We start from the raw sequence: 17,046 nt of genomic DNA, 5'->3' as shown, positions 1-17,046 counted from the left end.
CGTCACTGCAGTAAAACAAGCATGATGACATTAATAATGTGAGCCAGCATGCTCAATATCTGGATCGTGGCTAGCCTTGATGCAGTCCTCTGTAATCCCAATCACAGATTTCTTCAGTGATTCAAACAGGAAGTGTGTTTGCTCATTGGTGGCTGTTGTTTCCTTGGAAAAACTATCAGCCAAGCAAAGCTTTCTAGGCAGGGTTAAAGGTTCTGTACAGTATGCCGAATTCAGAGCATTAATATAGCAGCAAATCACTACTAAGATATAGTGGAGAATTGGCTTCCTAAGCAGAGAATAAAGACAGACTACCTGTGTGTGTGTGTGTCTGTACCGGTCTCACTTTGAAGTCATCGAAATGCGACACTTTCCAGCCCCACTTGACGCTACTAGTCAAAAAACAACGCGCCCAGGGTACCTTTCACAACGTATCTGGAGGTGGAAGGTCGATGACCAAATGTCAATATGTAGCTATGTTTCCATCCAAAAGTGATTTGAATCACTGGGAAAAGTGCATTAAAAGAAATACGAATCCTGTGTGTTTCCATTAAATGTACAGACTTTGGTGAAAACTACGAACTTGCGCGAGTTTTCCACAGAACCGGAAACAAAACAAGTCTTGCATTCTTCTTCTTCTATGTTTTCTGGCGGTTGGCAACCAGCTTGTAAATGCATTACCGCCTTCCCGACCCGGAGTGTGGATATCACCATGGAGAGAGGTGTGCTACGTCAGACTTAATTCGAACATAACTGTTTCCATCCCCCGTTTTGCGCATCAACATTTTTTCGAATCAACCAAAACCCAGCTAAAGCGAGCGTATTTTAGGGATTTTTTCAGGGGATTTTAATTCCGATTTTGGCGTTTCCATCATAATTTTCCGATGCAATACTTCTAGATGCGCATATAAACAGGCTGATGGAAACATGGCTTGTGACAAGGTCGGAGTGAGAATGTGTTGTTTTTAGTGCTGTTTATGGCGTTAGCAGCGTTAGCTACTAGCTGCCAGTTCAGCCACCTCAATGTTGAGAACCATGTGCAGAGAACTCATACCCTCTGAGTTTGATCAGAGTGTATGAGTTCTCTTTTTTACAGTCAGCCATATAGCTAGCTTCATGGATGAAAATTCGCAGCGAAAGTAAAGCATGGATGACACTGATGCAGTTATAAAAGTTGTGGGTACTTTAAAAAGTACTGTCCTCTATTTTTTTGTGAAAACTGTTAAATCACTTGCTACTGTTTGGTAACGGCAAAACGAAACATGACATCCTGCCAATAGAAATTGGCAAACATGAACATGATGTCAGGATGAATATACTATAGAGCTGAATGAAGTGGCAATTCAGATCAGCTATCAGGTCTGATAATGAACACAGTGCAGCTATTATAGATGTGTCTGACAAGTCAAAATGTCCACAGTGGCAAAGGTCTGCACATGTCGGTATGAAAATAAAAGAAATAATAATATCTATCGTGGCATAAAATAACATTTTAATCAACCAATCTAAGAAAACTATTTGATTCAATTACAAAAAGTCAAATTTAAGAGAAAACACAGACTCTATCTGAAATATTTAACAAACACAGCTGCATCCTGGAATCAGTAGTCATTATCTTAAGGCCACAGCTTCTCCAGGAGTATCAGGTGCTTCCATACACAGACGTTATCACACACTGTACATACTGTACACACACATTCACCAGTCAATGTATACACGTATATGCGATATTTACAAAATTCACTCACCCAGTTTTTAAGGTTTACATTAAGGAACAAGTAGCTTGGGTTGTATAAATTGTGTATTTTTGATGCTTGTGCTTTACAGTATACAGTATATACATAAACACATGGTACACAGTCGATTTACTGTAAACCTCAAGTGTTTAAAAATGGAAAGTACGTGTGTTTTTTTTAACCCGAAGCCTTGTTTGGCCTCTTCGCTGCTCCTCCTCCTCACATCATCAACGCCTCAGACCGAGCAGAACCCTTTCTCCTTAAGAAGCTGGGAACCACAGAGTTGACTCAGCTTCAAAAAGGTAAATATTTCTTCAGGTCAGGCACCATGCCGCGGGATGCTCACACTCTATAAGTGAAGTGGGGAAGGAACTCTTCATGTAGGAACTCTTGATGCTTCTTAGCACGAATGTTTCATGTGTGGGACAGGAGTGCACTGTGGTTAGACGCCGTCTAAGCAGATAAGTAGAGTCTCTTCTCCCGAGTCTGTTTGTTCTCGAGTTGCCTGTATTTTTGCAGTGTCATCTCCACACATATCTCCTCCCCACACACCTCCATTCCTCTACAGCGGTAAACAAATTGCACATGTCATCACAAAATCCCCTCAGCTGTAAGATATAAAGACTCTGCAGCTGCATCACAAATATTCCCCACCAACCACATCTGGAGCCGTCATGAGGGCCCATAGAAAAGTGTCTGAAAACAATCATTTAGAGGTATCTGTGAAAGATTATTACTTGGGCGTAGACTGATTAAGGAATTTGAAAACATGATACTGTGACACAGGACTCCCACCAAAGCAGTATGAGAAAAAGCCTGAGTAATTCGCCTGCAGGCTAGCTTTGCAAAGCTAAAGCTGTAATTAATAACTCTATGGATTTTGAAACTACAGCAAAGATAAAAGCATCTAATGTTGCATTTGTTAAGTTGCTTCACTCTGTCAATGGCACAGCGTGTGGTGAAAATGTCATCATGTACCACACTGTCACTTGAATGATTAAATTGGCGGCCCAGTGGCCAGAAGAAAATGCTGCCATTGTACAATAGACCCTTTTAACCCTGATGTCACAATGATGTAATTTTATTAGCCTCAAGGCAAAACCTGCCTCTCCCCCACAGGGCTGTAGCCACACAGGAGTGTTAAAATGTGTTTGTCTTGTTGTGTTATTGGGAGCCAGAATAGAAGGAGTCATGGCTCAAAACCAGCCGCCACTGCCCGTCAACAAAAACAAAGATGGTTAAATGTGATAAGACCAAAGAACTGGACGGAGGCCATCATCAAAAATGCTCACATGTGCAGCGCACACTTCATATCAGGTTAGGGAGAAAGTATTTCCTGTTGTAGGGATGAATAAGGTTATGTGTATTAAGGGTTATCATGTCCACCTCATCAGAAACTGGGGAGGGATTAAGAGGAATACTGGATTTCTCTGCAACGCTAACTTTTTAGCACATTAGCTAACGTTAGCTTCCATAGCAAAACAAACAAGTGTGGTCCTCCTTTGTAAGATTGGCTTCCCGTGACATCATCCATCCACTGAGTGAGAGCCAGCGTTGCCAGATGGGAAATGTAGGATTATCGTACCAGAGACTCAAAATGACCGTATTTTGAGGGAAATTATCGTACATCCGTCATAACCAAAATAACAATCCTACTGATGCACTATAGGCAAATATAGTCACTCTAGTGTTTACTTTTTTTTCCATTTTCCTTGCTTCTGTTTTTCCTCTTCTTCTTCTTCTGTTTTGAATCTCATTCTCACTCGACTTCCTGACGGGTCTAGCGCCTCGTGGGGCGGGTACAGCTGACCATTCAGCCAATTGTGCTCATTGTTCAGAGACAAACGTCACCCGTATCTCATGCTAACTAAGCAAAGTGTGATTGGCTGGAAACATGTCACATGGGAACAGATGCCTTCAGGGCTCACAAAAAAACTCCAGCATACTGGTTACAACCACACATTCATGAAATGGTCAAATTATCGTACATCACTCCACATGGTGCTCTGCTGCTCCGTCTCCACAGACAGAGTGTCCAGAGTGCGCTCTGCCACTCTGAATGAGTATTTCTAAATGCACCACTCACATCATCTTCCTCCATTGTCTGAAACAAGCCAACAGAACTCACTAGCTAATTTCCACGGAGAACTGTTTTGCCTCCAGCTAAGCACTGTTTACTAACTGTAAAAGGGTCTGTTCTGCAAACCACATGTATGCTTCATTTGTATGTTTCATCCCTATCATATCAGTGTTTCTAAAGTGACGTAGTATATGAGCTGACTTTGTCATTGGGAGGTGGAGGGGAGGGTGGATGGTGTGTCACTTAGGCAAGATGCCTGCCAAGATGCAGACCACTTTCTGCAACTGACAAACAATAAAACTGGTTGTTTTTAGCAAATCATCGCTGCATTTCCAGTGGATTTTTAACCACTTAACGTGTGTTATTTAGCATCTCGTCAATGTTTCTCCACTGGGGATAGCGCCACGATAAAACGGCTGTTTTTTTACAGAGATGTTGCTGTGTTTCCAGCGGGGATAGTGCAACCAAAACAGGGTACTTTAAGCCAAACACAATCTTTTCCAAACCATAACCAAATGGTTTTTGTGCCTAAGCCTAACTACATTTTAACCACAGCAACGTAGAAACGTAAAGACAAGTAGTTTCAACTTTCAGTGTATCTTCTACATACTAAAGTACAAATGTAACATATCCGTGGTTTGCAGAAATGTACAATGCCAACATTTTTTTCTCCAAATTGAGTTGTAAATTGGACAACATTGGCCCCTTTTGATTTGTTTTGAGCACCAGTTGTGGTCCACCATGTTGTAAACACTTTGCATGGTCGTTAACTGGAACTCCAGCCTGAAGCGCATGAAGTCCAAATCCCAACTGCAGAATTTAAAAACATGTTTTTTTTTTCAGGACTTGTAGGTTGTTATTATTTTGGAATCGATTATGAGCTGAGCTGATTCTTTTTACTGATCTCCAAAGTCACGCACACATGTGCTTTTTTGTTGTTGTTTTTTTAATACATGCCTTACTCGCTTTGCACAAGTTTCCCTGCCATCCAAAGACTTGATCCCTCACTGGCTTCCCACCCACACACCCTGCCGGCTGTTGTGGATTTAAGTGCAACACAGAAGTGCAGCATTTCTCAGAAGCAGATTGTGGAGAACCTCAGTAGCTTTTCGTACTATGGATTTTAGCTTTTAAGCTAACGTGCTACTGCTGCTTTACTTCTAAACTGTACCTCATTCACTGGAGTGCCAATCAGATTTATTATCCAAAATGACAGTGATGTTAACAAAACAAACTCAACGGAAAATTCTCCTTTAACTCTTCATTTCTGTCAAGATGCCCAAATCATAACTTCATAAAGTAACCAGCGAATTTCAGCTACAGTCGCCCAGAACGTGACAACCTCCACCACGGCTGCCAGAGGTGATGTGAGGTCACCTGAAAACCCACTTTGCCCATTAGTTTCGGTTGTTAGGGTGTACAAAGGAAGGACAACAATGGAAAGATGGAGCAGGAGGTCTCAGAAGTCCATGTCCCAGCCAGACAGCTCATCAGGAGGACTGTCCTCATCTGGAGGGTAGCTGTCAAAATAGCTGTGATCTGTTGGACCAGTGAGCTGGAAGAGAAGACAACGAAGAACGCAACGGTGAGAGACTGATTTCTTAAGATACCTCCTCGATTACTAACAGTGCTGTCAGTCAGTCAGTTCTTATTTTGACGCTCATTCTCGTAGTTAATGTTCAACTGATACCCTCCTCTGAGAAACCTTGAGGAACACTAGAAATCAACCACCCGGGGTTCACTGATACATCTGCTGCCCTCTTTGACATGTGCACAGCAGAAGTCAGCAGAATCATGAATGTTTGTTCCACTTTGTTTCCACATGTGTTTATTGTAAACCTAATAAAATGTGAACGAGACAAAAGATAAAGGGGTAAAGCTGACTGCACCAAGACACGCTCATGCAAGACTTCAAAGCTCAATAGAATAATCTAATCCTGGTATTTTAATTGTTTATATTCACATACACTTTGTGCCGTGGTGTTTTTAGCTGCAACATGTCTTGCAAGAAATGAGGGCAAATCTCTTTCTGTGCTCTTCATTATATTTGCTTTGAATTACAACTTGTAAAGACTTCTAGTTTTACACGTTTGAATAAATATCTGCACTTACTTCTCTTTTCAGTGGAGATGGTAAAGTCCTCGCCTTCAGTCCCTCCCAGTTGAAGCCGTTAAACCACCTTCAGACACATTATGGAGCAGATAAAAACATGTCTGTAAGTAAATCTGACTCAGCCAGCACAAACACACAAAGGAGAAATGTTTAAAATTGAAGCTTGACAGCAGGACTGTCCCTGACCAACATCCCACTCAGGAACCTTTGAGGAACCTTTGTGAACATTTGCCTTGACCTCTTGTTCCTGGGTCTAAAAGGAGGCCCAGTATGATGAGTAAGAGCAGTTATCAGTTTAAAGGCCTGAGGTCAACAATACATTTAACTAAAGATCGGTAGAGATGCACAATACCGATAACCGATAATTCCACATTCTTGTATTTTAAAAAGAAGTTCTTAACTTATGTAACTGTCCATCACTACTGTTATCAAAGACAAAAAAACAAAAAGTTCTGACTCTTCAATGTTCATTTATTTATCTATCTATTGTAGTGTACACCAGAAAGCATTTTGCCTAAGATTCCAAATCACATGCTTTGACATAATCTGTCATATCAGACATGTCAGTGTATCATACAAGTAAGTGCATCCCTTAATAAAAATAATAAAGGTGTTGTGTTTCCCATACGTTAATTTCTATTATAAATACCTGCCACAATATCAACACTGACCTGCCAAAGGGGTGTCCAATAGCTCAGTGGGTAGAGCGGGTGTCCCATTTGCGAAGGCAATGTCCTTTCAATTGTTTGATTCTAGTTAGCGGCCATTTGCCCAGTAGTAGCAGTAGTTTAGTCCATAAGGACTTGGCTTGAGAACTGGACGGTCCCTGGTTCAAGCACTGAAAGTGGACTGGCAGCTGGAGAAGTGCCAGTTCGCCTCCTGATTTTCCAATTCTTGGGTTTTTTTTAGTATTTAAAATGGGTAAACTCTGACTTTATTGTAGAGCTGCACGCAGCCTATGGATTCATGTGTTAACAGGTTTACTGACATCACACGGTGAACATTACCTACCTACTGACAGAGTCGAGCAGTTTCACTTTTGATGTGGTTTGTTGGGACCGTTATGGGCTTGGTGTTGGATGTTAGCTAGAGCTAGACGGCAACTAGCCTACACTGGCAGATAGCCAACTGACAATTGGCAACTAAGGCAGTGGTTCTGGGGATGGTACCTCAGCGCTGCATCAGACCCCCTCGCACAGTTGTGTTTGCCTCTAAAACTGTGTAAAACTTCCATACTGGTGTTTGGCTCTCTAGTTAACATGCTGTCATCCTTTTCATTATGAAAGGGGATTTACAAAAGGTCCATTTTCAGTGACCTAAAATGCAGTTTTCATGTAAGCTGGAAATCCAGATGCCCCGCCCCTAGCAAATTTGAATTTGCTCTGCACGGGGATCTGGCCCTGACGAGCAGAGCCCGCTGAATCTGGGCGGGCGTAACATGAAGAGGATAGTGCTGCTCCGTAGGAGTCCCAAAGTAAGCCAACTACACTTATCTTACATTTTTGCCATTTTGCCGACGGGATACGGCAAAAGCATAATATATCAGTTAGCTCCACTGGTCCGCAAACAAATGGGGCTTAGTGCAATGAATACGTCACCTTGTTTTTTGCTCTGATTGGCCATCGTGCTATCCAATTGCATGCGGCGGCATTTGAAATACCTCAGTTAGTGCCACCCCTTGGGTAGGAAGGGTGTATCGGTGAGGGCCAGACTCAAAATCTTTCTAGATTTGAGTCTGGATTTCCAGGCTAGTTTTCAAGTGTAAGAAAAGCCAAAAGGCATTGAAAAGGCTGTTTTAGGAGACGACCTCTACCTCACCTGGTAGAGTACGCGCCCCATATAGACTGAGTCCACAGTGGGGGCGGCCAGAGTTCAAGTCTGACCACTGGCCCTTTGCTGCATGTCATTCTCTCTCATTTGACTATGTTGTGCATCCCACTGCTCTTGTACAGTGTGTTCAGTCGTTATCTAATTGCTGAGGTCATAAACCGCTGGCCCACATTCATAATGTTCAATCAGCTCTAATAGCTTGGCTAATCTCCCCACTGAGATCAGCTACAGAATAAATCAGACCTTCTTACCTGTGTTTCTTGATATCAATTATTCCATTTTTCAGGTTGCCCAGTCGCTCTGAGGGATTTCTCCTGTAAAGTAGATCAAGGTTTGAAGTTACTGTTTTGTCCCAAAGACAGTGTCTTCTTCTGTAACTTTGCTTGCTTTGTTCGAATACTGAAAATCAGAATGTACGATGCCATTTCATGCCAGTTCAGATTCTGTTCTGAGAAATGTGGCTAAAAGTGGTGAATTGGAGGATTTTCAAGCAATTTTTTTTAACGTTCTACCGGTGTACCTGCACAGCTTGCGTATGAGGTCCTCGGGTCTCTTGGTTATCTTCTTGGGGAAGTCCATCTTCTCGATGCCTTTCAAGATGAAAGTGTACGTCATCATCTGGTCACTCCCTGAGAACGGAGGACTGTGGAGTGGAGGAAAAAAAGACACATATTTATGGCTGAGGTCAGCGGGAGTGAAGCATTTTCAGCAGCACTCCGTTCAAGTTAGCTATCAATGATTACTGCCAATCAGGAAGGAGACTGAAGTGATAGCCAGAGGGAGGATGATCATTAGGTGCATTACTGGAAGCAGACATGACCGCACGCACTGACCTGCCAGTAAGGAGCTCAAACACGAGGATGCCCAGAGACCAGAAGTCCACACTGAAGTTGTGGCCTTTGTTGAGGATGATCTCAGGGGCCACGTACTCCGGTGTCCCGCAGAAGGTCCACGTCTTTTGGCCGCATCTGATCTTCTTGGCAAAACCAAAGTCAACCTGAGAAGACAGAGTCGATCAGTTAACTCAAAAAGTCCAACTAGGGAACTTTTATTTCCCAAAAAAATACCTTAAGGGTGGACACTACGAGTGAATAGGCTAAAACTTTTAACTAATACATTCTAATAGACCATGAAACTTCCACGGACAATTATTTTTTGTATTACTTCCTTGATTATCAACCAGTTGTACACTGCAAATTTGTGACAAGACCACCGAGTCACAACAGACAAAACCAACAAAGATCTAAGAAGAATTTGAAGAGAAACATCTGCCAGCTGTTTCCCAGACCAGAGTATGTTCAGTCGCTCACCAGTTTGATGTATCCCTCAGTATCCAGCATGAGGTTCTCAGGCTTCAGGTCTCTGTAGAGGACACCCTTGCGGTGGAGGTAATCAAAAGCCTCTGTAACGCAGCCAACACAGAACTTGGCAGTGGGCTCATCAAAACTCCCCCTAAAGACGAGAAAGCCTCATTTAAACTTTTTGCTGACAAGCGGGGTCGGACCCTACGCTGTTCAGGAGGCGGTGAAGCAGAAAAAGTGGTCTCATTACACAGATGCACCTGAACACAGTTACAGGCAGTGATTTATGACAACTGGACCTGCGAGTCCCTCATTAAATGGTAACCTAACAGTAATACTGTCACTGTACGCTGCAAGCCAGTAAGAAAATGACAATGCTGGGGAATGGATGGTGTTTTAGAGACAGCGAGCTAAATGTTTTTGTGAGGTTTTCAAAATTCTCTCCTACCTGTCTCTGAGCAGACTCCAGATCTCTCCACCCAGACAGGCCTCCAGCAGCATGTACACGTACTTGTTGTCCTTAAACGTGCGATACAGTCTGGAGGAAGAGGAGCACAGGCAGGTTGCACTTGAGAATAAAAGGTTTGACCTTCATGTAAACAGAACAAAAGCCATGATGTTCTATCCAAGACATTCTCACTGCGCATATCGACATTTGATCATGGACTTTCCACGTCCAGATACGACATGCAAGGTAGGTACCCTGGGTGTGTTGGTTGCTCACCTTGCACATCCTACCTGGATGTAGAGAGTCCAGGGTCAAAGGTCAATATGTGACGAGGTCGGAGTGAGAATGTGTTGGACGGACATGGAAGTTTTAATTCCAAAAAAATAGATGCTTATATTCACTCTGCCCCAGATCGAGTGTTATGCCTCCCCTTCAACAATTCAGAAATTTCGAGACATTTTTTAGCCCTTGAATATCAAATACTTAATCGAAGATGTTTTAAGGCTTTTAAAAGTCCAGTGTGTACGATTTAGGGGGACTAAAATATACATTTAATGTCATATAGAGGTGAAGATTGGAGATTGCAACCAGCTGAAACTTCTCCTGGTTAAAATTCCTTCAGTGATCAGGAGGTTTGTACCGGTAGTAGAATTATCCACAGAGGTCTCTTGCTCTCCAAAACAAACAGACCAAAACATTGCGTAGGCACAAAACGAGGCCTGAGAGAGGCGTACACCACTTCCCACGCAAAAGTTGTGATCTGTAAAAACAGGCTTGATGGGAGAAAGTTTGGCTCATGCTCATTTTGGAGATGGGGAACTGGTGAGGCAGATGGTGAGGTGGAAGCCTGATTATAGAAATTGTTGTATATTTTTTGGTGCACGTTATCTTTGGCTTTTGTCCGTACAAACTTTTTTAGTATAGATCCTACACATTATTTTATAAATGAGACTCCAAGTGATTAGAATTGGTAGAAACACTGAATAAAGCAGTTTCACGTTAGCGTTAGCGTTTCGCCAAGCTGTTTTGCATGTCGCAGACCGTCCGCTAGCCCGGCACCTGCTAATGTGCGCTTATCTTTTTGTCTGATAACTTCAGATGTTAAGGAGCGAGCTGAATTATCTACAGAGGTCTCTTCCTCTCCAAAACAAAACAAACAAAAAAAAAAACACACAAAAAAGCAGTTTCATGAACTTTCATGAACAAAAAAACGGTGCGTACAAACGCTGCTTGTCCCAAAGCGGCTGCTAACTACAGTGGCTGACGTGAAAATGTGAATGGCCCTGTCTAGAGCCAGTGTTTGGTTTGTCCATTCTGGGCTACTGTAGAAACATGGTGGTGTAACATGGTGGACTCCATGGACAAGGACCCGCTCCTTATGTAGATATAAACGGCTCATTCTAAGGTAACAAAACCACAATGATTCTTGTTTTCAGGTGATTATAACTAAAGAAATCATACTTGTTATATTCCATTTCTGCCAATAAACCCCACACATTGAAGCTTTAAGGATCCACGGAGATCCTGTTAATCATTTACGATCAGCATGTTCCGGTTAGTTATATAATTAGTGGTCTCACTGGTTATTAAATATTTAGGGTGCAGTTTTTTCACTAATCTCTTTCTATGTAATTTAATTATCAGTGAAAATTAAGTAGAAATTAAGAAAGTAGTCACATTTAATAATCACTTGCCTGAAGAGTCCACATTAGTTTTATTTAGTTAAAAAAACAGCTTAACTCTGGCTTGATTTCTTGCTCTTAAACAGTAAACTGATAAACTGCATATAGAAAGCAGCAGGGAGAGATCATAACCAGTAAGCAGGGCACTTAAATGAATCAATGCAGCCTCAGTGGTTATTATTGCACTGTGCTATAATATATTTAAAGATATTACTGCTCAAATTATTGCTTCATTTGTGAACTAATGTGACTTTAATTGACCCTTGTGGTAATACTGTCAGAGTAAATTGCTAATAGCAGCCCAGGAGGACATACAGAGAGTCAATATCACGCTCAGAGACACTTGAGACAGCAGAGCGGACGTTAACCGCTCCACCACACTGTCACCTAACATACTCCTGAATCTTAGATCACATTACATCAGTCTTGGAAACAGATTAGAAATATGAAGAGATGATAGTAAAAACATATGAAAAAGGTAAAATAAACACATGGGGTGTATGAAGAGGAGGTCAACAGGAGGAGCGTTTCAGGAGGTGAAGAATGGCTTTAATATCTGCGTCTCTTCCGCTGCGTATGGTGAAATTGGATCATCGTAATCTCACGAAAGGCAAAGAAAAGCTGCCGCTGCAATGTTTCATAACAAATAACTACATTTTGGTCGCAGACATCTTAATATCCCCTGCCATTCTACCCCACTGAGAAGATGTAATCTGCTCGAGGCCTCAACTGTGATCTCATCAAAAACTAATAAGCAGCGTACTGTTTTCTCAGACTAATGGAGCAGAGCTTCATCATAGGATAAAAAATGGAAATGGGTTCAGACGCTGAGCAAGAGGACTGACTTGACAACGAACGGCGAGCGAGCCTCAGCGAGGATCTTCCTCTCCGAGTGGATGTGCTCCTCCTGCCTGTTGTCCACCACGTGCTTCTTCTTGATGACTTTAAGGGCAAAGGTGACGTCCTGGCCCTGCACCTTCACCTGCAGGCGGAAATAACAGGGTGGGATGTCACAAGATGGACAACAGACTTGGCAATATTCTGCATGGCAAGTATTGTTTTTTTTAATTATATAAATTATGAATATTGCAAAATTAAATTAAACTTTTGGTGGCCTACTAGAATAATAAAATTTTACTGCAATAAAATTATTTAAGCGAGATAAAAAGACTGAAAACTTTATCTTATTAGCTGAAACAGACAGTGACAAAGTTCTTCCTTTATTTGTAGTTGAAAAAAGAAATAAATCACAATATATCGCAATATAAGTTACGGCAATATTCAGCATATCGCAAAACATTTTACAGCAAAAAAAAATATATATTGGTCTATACATATATATATATATATATATATATATATATATATATATATATATATAATTCTTTTTTAAAATTTATTTATTTATTTTTTGTAAGGCAGCTCCTGTTTTCAGCAATGTTAAATCACTCTTTTTCTCAATGGAGTCTGGCATTAAAGACGATATAATGGCTTCATTTCCCTATTAGAAATCACTGTCTGACAGTACGATAAAGGGGTGAAAATATTCTACATGTATTAGGGCTGGGTGCTATCACGACTATGTACGATATATTGGTATATTTTCAAGCAGGATATAAATTTACACAACACTGTTAATATTGATATAGGGTCAAGTTTTGTTACATGACACATACCAGTGTTTATCTCTCCTCTGTCACTCTCCACACAGCTCCGCCCCTCTCACTGACTCAAGTTCTCCAGCAGCACTTTTTAGAGCTGTAACATGACGTGCACCTCCGCAGAAATGTAACTACACGTCACAGTGACGCAGACCTCCTGTCTGTTTCTGTCAGCTGAAACCATTTCCCTCAGTAGAAACTTTTATTTACTTTAATTCCACAGATAAGAAACAATAAATTGTGAAGACAATAAAGCCTCCACAAAAACAGCATTTTAAGTCTTGTGTGTGATTTATCCTGGCTTCATATGAGCAGAGGAAATCTCCACCAGTCGCTAGGCTAATTTATACAGTGTAAAATGCCATAGGCTTGTGCTAATAACGTTAGCATGTTGTATTTGTGGGGAAAATGTGTCCAGATAAAGACAAGGGCTTTGTCTGTGAATGCTGCAAGCTATAGTGTAGCTGATTTCTGTACTTAATGTTTAAAAAGCTGCTATTAAGCCATGTTTAATGTGTGTTTTTAATCAACTAAAATTTACGGGACTTCACAGAAACCCCACTGATGACTACTGTTTCGGAGGTGTAACTATTATTTTCAAACAGGGGAATAAAATCCCTGTCTCTGCATTTTATTTTGCAACTGAAAACATGTAGCCCAGTTCCTAGAAAATACTGACATATTCATTTTTGTCTGTATCGCCCAGCCCTAAAATAAAGCATACACTTATACTGTCATAGACTTTTTTTAAGGTGGGTCTTTTTTTATGTGGCTACAATACTTTTTGTTGCTAACCCTGTCCACAGCAGTACATTGCTTAGCTCCTGTAGTGGTACCAACTGACATCCTCTGTAGGTAACTATGTGACTATAAATAAGTACCTCATGCAACCTGACTTCAAAAGATCTTAACTAACCCTTTAATATGGTTGTATGATGGTTTGTTAGTTGTAGACGACATGAATAATCAATGATAATTTGTTTCTTCGGGTCTCACCAGTTCTACTCGTCCAAACCCGCCGACCCCGAGAGTAGCGATGACCTCCAGGTGGTCAAAGGGCCTGGATGAAGGAAACGCTGACACCATCTCCTTCAGCTGGATGACGTCTGGGGACAGCGGCTGGCTCTGGTGACGTGACACCGACCTCCTGGACGGAGACAGAGGGAGAACGAGTTATGTTTATATTTCCACTCTAAGTGAAATGTTTATGGTTCAAAAATGAGTTTTGTTTGGACCCACGTTTCATTCTGAGCAAACTTTTTTTTTTCCCACCAGCTTCTTATTCACTCTTCCGTCCTGAGCACATGGCGCTGCACCTACCTGGCATGTCTCTTCTTGTCGTCACGATCAAGTGTTGCCACGTAGCCTTGGAGGTACTTCTGCAGCTCATTGAAGGTGCCCACTGTCTGATCAAATGTCCTAGAAAAACAACAACCTACATCAACCGTGCAACCACTGGAATGTTGGCTGATAGGCTTCATAACCCCGACTTTGATTTTACTGACGTGGAAGAAATCAGAGCAAGGAAAAAGATTTTTCACACACTGCTGACAGCAGCTGATAGATACTGAAATACCCCCTTGTATGTTTCCTATGGAAGATCTAATTATGTTATGTAGATCACATTAGACTGCAGGGTAATCAGAGGACATATCAGGACTGGCATTTTCAGATGGCGTTCACAGATTTGTCAAAATTGATTATGGAAAAAAACTGGAAAAAAAAGATAATTCAGGCAACAAAACTGTGTTTAGTAATAACAAAGCTCAGAAAAGCAGCCCGGCGTCACAGGTCACCACTCAAAACATTTGTAGCTTTATTTTCTCAGACTTTTCGTCATAATTTCAAATATTTCCAACAACCTCCTGTTACTGAGGGAACAATATTCTGTGTGTGTCCACAAAACTTCACTTCAAATGTCAGCATACTCACTCTCTGTCGATGACGAGGCACTCCACCCCGTTCTCATCAGCAATGATATTAGCCGACCTGACATCATCACTGAAGGAGACAGATGAATCATCACACACATAAACACACATTTTTCTGACTCCTCTCACTGTTTGGATGATTTTAGGATAAGGTGGGCATTTTGTTTTTAAAGCTGCGATAGGCAGTTTCATTTTGGCGTCACTGAGCAGAGATCCCATAAAAAACTTTATTGTAATTCAAGTGGTCTGAGAGAAAACTAAACTTCTGCACCTCCTCTTGGCTCTGTTTTTAGACTTTAGAGAATCTAGCCTGCAACAGAAGGCTTTGGCCGATCACAGGTTTATTCAAAGAGAGGGCGTTCCCATTGGCTGTTCTACAAATGCAGATGCGTGTGCACGTCCCTTTGGTGAAAACCCTGATTTAATGGCAGTGAATTCTACAAATGAAGTTGCCATTCAGGCATTGACAACAACTGCAAGGCAACCCAAAAAAATGGAAGAGGGACTTATCAAAAAGAAAGTCTATAAGAATGTCTGACTATAAATCAAATAAAACCTGTGTCAATACTGGCAAAATGTTTCAGAGATGGAGAGAAAATGCTAATAGAAAAAGGCTCACAACTGCTGGTAGTCAAAATTTCAGCTAACGTTAGCGAGAGCCTCATATCACTAACTTGTTACACTGCCTGTTCAAGGCGGGAATATCCTGTAGTTATTCTGCCTCGCAGTTCTGTATAAACAGTACGATTGCAAAATGGGGGACAGAATTGTCTCACCTCTGAACGGGGAACAGAAGTAATAACGGCGCTGAATCGATGTCTGTATAAACGAGAAAGCCAGCAGGACGGGATCATGAGCGAAACAGGTGTAATGTTTTGACGACGTGTTTTGCGTGTGACCCACCTCTGGAGATTTAAAAAAGTAGCTTGTAGCAGTTAGCAGCTAACTCAAAGACAAAGAACAGCTGCTGAAAATGTCCACAAACTCGGAAAACATTGAGGTCCTGGAGCTCCTTACCCTCCGAGCAGAGGATGAGATCAGCGGCCATAGAACAGAGACGTTAAATGATTTTTGTTGCCACGTTATGCCATTGTTATTATTCATAAAGTGCTGCCGAGGCATACGTTATATGTCACACTTGAAGCTGACGCTGTTGTGCTACATGTCACGCCCGTCACACCTCTTCTCTTCTGCGATGCCGGCATGCTATTTAAAGTTACACACTGGAGCAGAATATTGCGGCCATTGAGTGGCTGTGTAAAATGCAAAGGCAGCATAAAGAAGGGACTTTGTAGCGTCCATATAGTGCCATCTCTGTGTAAAAAGGGCTACAGTGTGTCGTCTGTATCACTCCGCGCTGCTACAGACCACCTCATCAGGAGGAGAGTGGGCAGCAGATCCAGAGACTGACCCCCAATCAGCAGCCGCAGCAACCAGAATTCGGCCAGTGCAAACCCCACCTCCAGGGGCACGGACAGCCCCGAATTCTCGCTGGATCAGCAAACTTTCTGTTGCTGCTGTTACACAAGTTTGACCCATCCCTGGGCAGTTTGTGCTGGCCGAATTCAAGCTCCCAGAGCCACTGAATGAGATGCAACCAACTCTTCAATGAAGTAAGAATACATTCTGTAACTCAATGTATGGGAGACACTGAGTTACTGTATGAAGTGTGTGCATATGCCTGTGGTCGTCTGGTGGGAGGGGCTTAGGACAGAGAGGCTGCAGGAGGAGGGTGTGTTTTCACATTCTGCCAGGTTCTTTTTTTATTTATCTTTTCTAGATTTCTGCCTATCCCAGCTTTAAAGTGCATCAAGGACGAACTGTGCAGAACAGCCACAGCTGTGCTTCCTCTAAAAGAATCAATATATAGAACATTTTGTATTAAAAAACTACATTAGAATAGCATTAAACAGTGATGAATCACAGGTCAGGATTACAGCAGATTACATGTAATGAGATTACAGGTATATAAATACAGCACAAGCCTGATATTGTTAAGTTTTTTCTTATCTGAAGCACTGGCCTAAGGACAGAGGGTGTCCTATGGTTTCTTTAGGTCATAAATGTGTGATTTTGTTTAGTATAAATAAATAAACATGACTTGTTTCCTTCCACCCAAAAAACTGACGGCAGGAGCAGAATGAAAAGCTGTTCTGTGGTGGTTTGTTTTTACCTGATAAGTGCTTTCTCTCCAAAGTAGTCTCCCCTCTGCAGCGTGTTGATGATCTGTGGTACCTTGTGGGCCTCGGTGCTTTGGGTCACCTTCAC

General features: G+C 41.8%; 2 protein-coding genes across 2 annotated transcripts in view; both read right to left on the bottom strand.

Moving 5' to 3' along the window:
- Positions 1–17,046, bottom strand: part of cds1 (CDP-diacylglycerol synthase (phosphatidate cytidylyltransferase) 1) — a 453,066-nt gene that overhangs the window by 60,128 nt on the left and 375,892 nt on the right. The gene's annotated exons all lie outside the window — the stretch shown is intronic.
- The window catches only part of prkg2 (protein kinase cGMP-dependent 2), a 54,725-nt gene continuing 37,755 nt past the window's right edge, over positions 77–17,046 (bottom strand). Inside the window, exons 8-19 of the mRNA XM_049578496.1 lie at positions 16,952–17,046; positions 14,780–14,848; positions 14,168–14,266; positions 13,844–13,994; positions 12,032–12,168; positions 9,505–9,594; positions 9,066–9,207; positions 8,589–8,752; positions 8,276–8,398; positions 8,007–8,069; positions 5,926–5,992; positions 77–5,368 (exon numbers count right to left, since the gene is read on the bottom strand). Coding sequence (XP_049434453.1) covers positions 5,273–5,368; positions 5,926–5,992; positions 8,007–8,069; positions 8,276–8,398; positions 8,589–8,752; positions 9,066–9,207; positions 9,505–9,594; positions 12,032–12,168; positions 13,844–13,994; positions 14,168–14,266; positions 14,780–14,848; positions 16,952–17,046 — 1,296 coding nt within the window. The 3' untranslated portion in view covers positions 77–5,272. The remainder of the gene's footprint in view (positions 5,369–5,925; positions 5,993–8,006; positions 8,070–8,275; positions 8,399–8,588; positions 8,753–9,065; positions 9,208–9,504; positions 9,595–12,031; positions 12,169–13,843; positions 13,995–14,167; positions 14,267–14,779; positions 14,849–16,951) is intronic.

Source organism: Epinephelus fuscoguttatus, linkage group LG6 (genome assembly GCF_011397635.1).
Source record: "Epinephelus fuscoguttatus linkage group LG6, E.fuscoguttatus.final_Chr_v1".
Classification (NCBI taxonomy): Eukaryota; Metazoa; Chordata; class Actinopteri; order Perciformes; family Serranidae; genus Epinephelus; species Epinephelus fuscoguttatus.
This window is presented reverse-complemented; position numbering and strand designations above follow the sequence as displayed.